Source organism: Clarias gariepinus, chromosome 2 (assembly GCF_024256425.1).
Source record: "Clarias gariepinus isolate MV-2021 ecotype Netherlands chromosome 2, CGAR_prim_01v2, whole genome shotgun sequence".
Classification (NCBI taxonomy): domain Eukaryota; kingdom Metazoa; phylum Chordata; class Actinopteri; order Siluriformes; family Clariidae; genus Clarias; species Clarias gariepinus.
In genome coordinates, this window is record NC_071101.1 from 1,416,325 (window position 1) to 1,425,000 (window position 8,676).

At 44.2% G+C, this 8,676-nt stretch overlaps 1 long non-coding RNA gene and 1 gene segment (V, D, J or C); one reads left to right on the plus strand and one right to left on the minus strand.

The window, feature by feature from the left end:
* Positions 1 to 5,569: 5,569 nt before the first annotated feature.
* Positions 5,570 to 7,012, minus strand: LOC128512224 (uncharacterized). The gene is made up of 2 exons (XR_008356269.1): positions 6,885 to 7,012; positions 5,570 to 6,045 (listed from the first exon to the last, which is right to left on the minus strand). It is a non-coding gene; the product is annotated as an uncharacterized LOC128512224 (long non-coding RNA).
* A 101-nt stretch (positions 7,013 to 7,113) lies between these two features.
* LOC128512193 (immunoglobulin kappa variable 3-20-like) overlaps positions 7,114 to 8,676 on the plus strand; it is a 2,555-nt gene continuing 992 nt past the window's right edge. The window contains 2 exon segments of the V gene segment in view: positions 7,114 to 7,273; positions 7,380 to 8,676. The exon segment at positions 7,380 to 8,676 is cut by the window's right edge and continues 992 nt beyond it. Of these exon segments, the coding sequence occupies positions 7,222 to 7,273; positions 7,380 to 7,735 (408 nt within the window).

Genomic DNA, 8,676 nt, shown 5'->3' on the forward strand with positions numbered 1-8,676 from the left:
ACTTTATTGGTCTAGCTTTCTGATTGAGTGTGCATTTTTAGTATGCGGGTTAGATTGTGTCTTTCCCTTGCTCCCCATTTGTGAGAGTCCTTAGACTAAATAGCATGATTATCCTGCCTACTCGTGTTTTTCCGCGTTTGGGTTTACCATTCACGCAACAAAGGGCTATCCGCTAAAGCTAAGTCTTCTGGTCACCTCAGGTTAGTTCTTGACAGAATGACTGAGCCTTGGGCGGCTGTGGATCGCGCGGCTAGTCGGCCTCCCGTCGCGGCGGCCGCAGTGCCGCACCAACCCACCCCCCCTCCTTCCGATGTATTTCTGGCACTTCCGGATAAATGGGATGGCACGGACGGGAAGTGCAGTGTGTTTTTAACAGCGCTTGATCTGGTGTTTGAGTTTAATTCCACCAGGTACTCCACCGATCAGCAACGCATCGCGCTTCTGGTTTTGTTGCTATCCGGGCAGGCAGCTGAGTGGGCCACGGCAGTTCTACGAGCGGATACAGATACCGCCCACTCGTACAACGAGTTCACCCGCCAACTCAAACTCACCTTCGAACACCCAGCGGGCGAGGTGGAGACCGACACTAAACTCTACCATCTGAGGCAGGAAAGATCGTCCATGAGCCGGTACGCCACTGAGTTCCGGACCCTCGCCGTGCAGATCGACTGGGGGGATGCCGCGCTCCGGACATCCTTCTACAAGGGACTGGCTTTGCGAATAAAAGATGAGCTCGCCGGGCGGGAGCTTCCCGCCACACTGGAGGGATTAATCCAGCTCTCCCTCCGTATAGACCAACGCCTTCTCTCTCGCCCAAAGCCAGCCCCGAGGACCCTGCCGCCTGCACCCACCTTCTCCTACACCTCACCACGACCACGTACAGCCTTCACCACCACCACTACCGGGCCTGTTGGATCTCCACCTCCTGCCGTGGTTAACACCGGAGCCGGGGAACCCATGCAATTAGGACGCGCCTCCCTGACCGTGGCGGAACGCGAACGACGGTATCAAGGGGGCTTGTGTGCCTACTGTGGGTCGGTTGCACATCACTCACCTCATCCCTTCCACCTCCAGGGCGCCAGTGAGCCGTTCATTGTCTGGACGGATCACCAGAATCTCAGCACCATCAGAAATCTCAAACAACTCAACCCACGGCAGGTACGGTGGGCACTATTCTTTGAACAGTTTGACTTCCATCTTTCATACCGCCCGGGGTCCAAAAACACCAAGGCCGACGCCCTTTCCCGACAACAGGAGGAAGACGCTCCCCGGGCGGACCCCGTGCCTGTCAAACCCCCTTACCATGTAATTGCACCTCTCCAATGGGACTTAGAAACGAGGGTACGCCAGGCTGCGGAGACCGAACCGGCAGGTGCGCCGCCTGGACGACTCTACGTGCCCCAAACCTGGCTATTCGTGAAACAGGCGTTCTGGTGGCCTTCCATGAAAAAGGACATAGAGGAGTTCATTCAGGCATTCCCGGTGTGCGCCAGGGCCAAGGACCCAAACCGACCCACCCCCGGAGAGCTGCAACCACTTCCCATTCCTCAAAAGCCCTGGACGCACATCGCCCTGGACTTCATCACGGGCCTACCGGTTTCCAAAGGGAAAAATACCATCCTCACGATAGTGGACCGGTTCTCCAAAGCAGTACACCTGGTGGCCCTCTCCGGCCACCGTAGTCACGTAGTCCGCCTGCATGGGTTCCCCAAAGACATCGTCTTGGACAGAGGGCCCCAGTTCACCGCCCGGTTCTGGAAGGCCTTCTGCCGTCTGATCGATTCCACCAGTAGTCTGTCATCTGGTTACCATCCCCAGACTAACGGTCAGACGGAACGGACCAACCAACAGCTGAAGCGCTACCTGAGGTGTTATGTGTCTGATCACCAGCGCTCCTGGGCCCGCTACCTCACATGGGCAGAGCTATCCCACAATCTCCACGTCTCCTCTGCCACGAACCTAAGCCCATTTGAGGTATGCTATGGTTTCCAACCTCCGATGTTCGACCATCAAGAACTGGCGGTTGACGTACCATCGGCCCAACAGTTGGTCCGTAGGTGTCGGCGGATATGGAACCAAGCCAACATCGACACCCTCCGGGACGGTTGTACAGAGTAGGTGACAAGGTATCGCTTTCCACAAAGAACCTCCATCTGCACACAGAATCACGAAAGTTATCACCCAGATTCATCGGTCCATACCGCATCACTCTAAGAATTAACCCTGTCAGCTCCTGGCTCCAGCTGCCTGTGGCGCTCCGGATCCACCCAGTATTCCACATTTCTCAACTTAAACCCTTCATCACTTCACCTATGGTTCCATCCACCCCCCCTGCTCCTCCTCCCCGAATCATTGACGGCGGTCCCGCCTACACCGTGCGACGGATCCTTGACTCGCGGGTTAGATTGTGAGAGTCCTTAGATTAAATAGCGTGATTATCCTGCCTACTCGTGTTCTTCCGCGTTTGGGTTTACCATTCACGCAACAAAGGGCTAACCGCTAAAGCTAAGTCTTCTGGTCACCTCAGGTTAGTTCTTGACAAAATTAAAGGAATATCCTATGAAGTGTCGCCTCCTCTGAATAGCTGCTAATTAGTTTTGATTTTTTTCCTGCTATTTTAAATTTAAGTCTTAGTCTTAGTCATAGTCCTGGGATTAATGTCCCTGTTAGTTTTTATTATATTTAGTCAATCTTATCCTATTTTTGTTTAGTCAGGTTTTAGTCAACTTTAAGTCTGGACATTTTAGTCTAGTTTTAGTCAAAGGAAGCTTTAAGTATTTTAGTCTAGTTTTAGCCAATAAAAAAGTAACATTTTAGCAAAAAGATGATTATTAATTAACTCTACAGTCAATCTAGTCTAAAACAAAACAACCTTTTTAGTTTTTACAAAATAATTATCTTAACATTTAACACTAGAAGCGCAGAGCAGCGGTCATTTGACCGCAAGGGGGTAAAAAAAAAAATACTTTACACTCGATCAAATTCCAGGACCCTCCTTTCATGACTTTTCCTAGTTCTGTGAGCTTAATCACCCTGTATGCTTACATTTTCAAAATCGCACCAGTAAAAGCCAGTATAAAGCTATTTTGCTCTTATTTACGTGAAATCGCTGACAGCTGCGCGCCGATCATGCCGTTTCCTGCCTTTTCCAACCTGCGATTCTCATTTCTCTCAGCAGATGGCGCAAGGAATCGCGCCAACTATCTATGCTTCATTCAGTGTGTGTATATGTAACTATCTTAGGTTTCATTCCATATATGCAGTTTATTTTATATATAAAGCTTTATTAATGTGTTTGAATAAATCAGATCTACCACAGCAGATAATAAACTATGCTATGTCATAACCGAAGCAAACACCACGATTATGCCTCGTTTCGCTGACGGGAACGTGGTTCACTTGGCCGCGGTGTATTATAAACCTGCAGAATGTTTCACTGTTTATGCCCACATGATGCATATGGTGTTTGCTTCGGTTATGATTGATGATTTATTTAAACACATTAATAAAGCTTTATATTCTCAGGATGGGTCATTGCATTTTTTAGAGATAATTGCAACAGAAATTTTTAAACAGAATGAACAAACTAATGAATTTTCTCGAAACGTTATAAAATAAAGTAAAGCTAAATCCTCTAAATCTCCTTATGAAATATCGCTGATTATCAACGCCAGAATGAATGGCGAATTGTCAATATTTCATAGCATATGACATAGCATAGTTTATTATCTGTTGTGGTAGATCTGATTTATTCAAATTTAATATTGTTTTAGCGATAATTTCACGGAAGCGAGTTCAGAACTAAATCGCTGCTCCTGCTCCATCCAAGACGTTCAGAAGTTTCAAATAAAATGAAAAAACAAATAAATTTTCTCCATACGATATAAAATTAAGTAGAGCTTTCCTTTTTGTTATAGTACGAAGCCCCTAGATGGACAAAGGAGGAGAAAAAACGACAGAAAAATGTCATGCCAAAAACTTTAGGTTATAATGCAAAACATGACTTGTTTTTTTTTTCTGTCTTTTTTCCCCTTTTCCTTTGTCCCCTTAGAGACTCTGTAGTAGGTTTTCTCAGTTGAATATGAAAAAAGATACCGCTGATCATCAACGCGGGAATGAATGGCGCATTGTCCAAGTGCAAGTTGATCTTGGAGCTAAACTATTTGCTCTTGGTGAAAGCGCCATCTAGCGATCATTGTGTGTCAGCAACAGCTTGCCATTCAAAACAATAGGTGGTCAAATGACCGCTGAACCGCGTTATTAGTAGGTGATACTGGCGCGGCGCTTTTAGTGTTAAAAGGTATCTCTACATCTGATGTTTTCAGCTAATTATATTTATTTTTAACATCACAACAACTGCTGGATGTCAAATAGTCTTTTTTAACTACAACATATAGAAGCAGTACGGACAATACAGTGTTTTTGAAACTTTTTTTTCTTTATTAAATATGAATTTACACACTTGGACTTTTGGGATCGGTGCCCAAGTATAACTCCCACTGTATGTGTTTTTTTCTCTTTCACCCGAGTAAAACTGTGATGACGAAGAGTTAAAGTTGAATGAGCTTGTAACATTCCATCACTGCACAAACTGTTCCTGATAAGCCGTGCGCCGTGACCTGGGAAACACCGCTGCTCAATGACACAACAAGGCTGAGATCTTGTGCAGTCTTGTGATGATAAAAGTTGCATCTCTAAAAATCACAACCATCCTGGATTAGAGCTTCAGCTGCAGTCACCTCAGCTGGGATGAGTGTTATGTTGAAAGCAGAGCTAGAGATGAAATTTGAAGAAGAATGTTTTGGACCGACTCACAGGTAGTGCTGGCTTACATCAACACTGAAGCACAGAGGTTTAATCTGTTTAGTTGAGATTAGTGGGGATGTTTTAAGGTGCCTGAGCCCCTCCTCCTCCTGGACAAGAATCAAGATACTATGGTCTAAGACTAAGTCTACAGTGACCTTGTGACTGATGAGGAATGTAAGAGAGCTGCTGAGGAGGTGATTAAGTAAATTCTGGATGAGGGACAGCTTCATGTTGGCCAGTCTTTTATAGTCTATTGTAATTATTCTGGTCAAGGCAGGTCAAGATTGTATGATCTTAAAGTGTGATTAACTCTATCCATATGTACCGTTATATTTGTACTGCAATTTAATAAATAAATAAATGAATAAATAAACATGAGTAATAATATTGTGGCAGCTAAAGTGGATTTTCAGTTTAAATTGTTTGATAAAAGAATATAAAATAAGTCTGCACCTGTCAGTTCACTCAAGCATAAATCCTGCACTAAGTAAAGACATGAAAGCAGCTTCCTGCTCCACACCAGCTAAACACACAGAGTCAGTGTTAATCAGTAAATCAGAGATCAGTGTAGAGGAAGTGAGATTGAGATGAAGACGGCTGAGTGATCCTCTTTCTCCCAGAATAGAGCAGCACTTTCACCAGATGTTCAACTTTCTTCAGCCAAACTCACTGAAGCACAACACACAGCACTGAATCTACAGCTAAACACACTCTCTCATCACACTGATAATGACTATTAACTGGAATAAAAGAAGACACAATGTCCAAAATCAAGCTTTATTTCAGCAGAGCAAAACTACAGGAAGAGCAACAGGACAGTGAAGAGAGTAAAGACAGAAATGTCAGCATTGTGTAAAATTGAAACTCTATTGTAGATGGATGTGTAAGCAGCTCAGTGTTAAATTCTATCTTGGAGCTGTTAGCCTTCACACTGGCTCTTTCTGAACGTGACCGGATGATTGACGCCGTCATGGGAGACCTTACAGACAAACTCCTCCCCCTTTTCCCAGAGTGCTTTGCTGAGGGTCAGGGTGCTGCTGCGTGTGTAACCGTCCTTCTTCTGTTCTTCCGCGCTGGTCAGAACCCCGTCCTTCACCTCTGAGCCGTCCACCGTCCAGCTCACCAGCGCCCCCTGTGGAGAGTAGGCAGACAGCAGGCAGAGCAGCGAGGCCGATCCCTCAGACAGCTGCAGAGAGGAGGGAGGGAGCAGAGACACGGAGGGCTTCACCGTGGGACCGGCTGGAGACCACAAACACACAATAAACACACATTTACACACACTTACACAACATTTACTCATTACTGCTTATTCACATGACTGCAGTTCAGTAGAACTACTCAGCAGGAGAACATTTACTAGTTACTGCTTATATTGTGGAGCGACTCGGACTTTGATCAGCTTTATTCTGCGAGTGTATTCCAGTCCTCCTAAGTTGTTCTGTTACTTTTACATGTAGTCCTACAGAAAAATAAATCCACTGATGATGTAAATACACTGATATTCCACAGAATCAGGGCTGGAAAATGCAACATCACACCTTCCCTTTGAGTTTCCTGATAACAAGATTTACTCGATTACAAATCACATATCTGGCAAAAAGCCTGAGAAATCAGTTGAGTGATGGAAATAACCCCATCACACCACATCCACCTTTCTACACACTGTTTATCTTTGTTTGGAGATTCAACATCAGTACATCAGTAAAATTATAGAAGGCTAACAGGCACAGGATTAAGTTTTATACCATGTCCTTCACAGCACACAATATGAACTTAAGAAGCTGTGAATGGAAAAGTGCTCTGTTTACTGACCAACACACGGCACACTTATTCAGATAACAGCTCTTTTGTGTTGTTTAAATTTTCCTGTATCTCCGTCTCATTGTCAGAAAATATCTCTAAAATTCTTTATCTCTAAAGTATAAATCCATATAAACAATTAAACAGTGATTATGTATTGTTTAAAATTTTGACCTACCATATTTCTACATAAAAATGTACAATACAAAAAAATAAGCTTAATTAAATAATCTAGTGTAAAGAAAAATTTAGAATTTTAAATGAAAACAGGGACTTACAGATGATGAGTTTGGTTCCTCCACCGAAAGTGAGCCACAGTGATACATTCTAATGAAGCCGTCGTACAAAAACCTCTGTTACACTACAGTGACCACACACACACACACACACACACACGCACACGCACACGCACACGCACACACACACACACACACACACACACACACCCATACACACACACACACACACACACACACACACACACACACACACAGGCACACACAGACAGTTGTGGTGTTTGCATATGTGTGCTGTGTCAGTGCTGCACACACTTTAAGAGCTGTAGTGCTGATCAGAGTGTGTTCAGTCCTTTCAGAGCCACTGACACGCAGCACAATGATGATGGTACTGATTCTACTGCTGGGGACACTGGGACTCCTCGCTCACCGTGAGACACTCTCTTTACTTTTATTATTCATACACATCAGCACATCACTCTCACACTCACTACTACATTTGTTTCCATTATTTTAACTCTGCATCCTTTTCTTTAGAGTCCTTTGGGGAAATCGTCCTGACTCAGTCTCCAGGAGCTCAGTCTGTTTCTCCAGGACAATCTGTTACTCTCACCTGTACAACCAGTCAGAGTGTTTACAGTTACCTCGCCTGGTACCTGCAGAAACCTGGTGAAGCTCCTAAACTCCTGATCTATTCTGCATCTTCTCGTCAGTCTGGGATTCCAGATCGTTTCAGTGGCAGTGGATCTGGAACACAATATAGTCTAAAAATCTCTGGAGTTCAGACTGAAGATGCAGGAGATTATTACTGTCAACAGACAGGTTATACTCCGTACACACAGTGTTATAGCGCCGTACAAAAACCTCCCTCAGCTGTAGAGGAAGTGCTCTGAGTCAGAAACACACACTGATCTGAGAACAGCTGCAGATCTGCTAAAGCTGCACTCCACTGAACATCATCAAACGTCTTCATGTTTAAATAATAATCATTCCTGAGAAGCAGAAAACTCTTAATCAGCTGTTCCTTCTGTGATGAGAAATCAGCTGATGTGTATAATGGTGTATGATGATGATTTCCACCTTCTGCTAAGAGGAGCAGCGTCTACTACACACTCCTGTAACACACACTGTAGTGCAGGAGCTTTTAATAAGACTCAACATTCATTTCTATATTATTCTGTATTTTAATCAGAATTCTCTCATCATCTGTAAAGTTTAAGCACAAAACACTTTCCTTTTCTCCTCCATATAAATAAACCTGAAGTGAACCGAAGACCTTAAACACACATGACCTAAGTACCTGTTGTAAGGTTTTATAATATTGTACGACACTGTAATCTAATAAGATTTCTGTACCTTGAGAACAATTTCAATTCAGTTCAATTCAATTTTATTTGTATAGCGCTTTTAGCAATTGTCATTGTCGTAAAGCAGCTTTACACAATCAAAAGAATTATTTAAGTTTGTATGGAATGTGAATGAATCAAAATGATCAAGTTGTCCCTGATGAACAACCCGAGGACGACAGTGGCAAGGAAAAACTCCCTGAGATGGTAATAGGAAGAAACCTTGAGAGGAACCAGACTCAACGAGGAACCCATCCTCATCTGGGTGAAGCAGAGAGCAGGAATTGATCTGCATTCATACAGTGTGTAGGGTAGGAGGCAGTTCAGCATAACAGTTAATGTTAATTGATGTTAATACGGAGTCCAGGTAGTTATTGAAGGCCCAGTTAGACTTGTAGGAAGTTCCAGTCCTAACCTACCGAACAGTCAAGTCCTCAGAAAAACTGCTTCCAACACCAGTCGAGGCCAGAACCGTCTTCTAGGTAGAG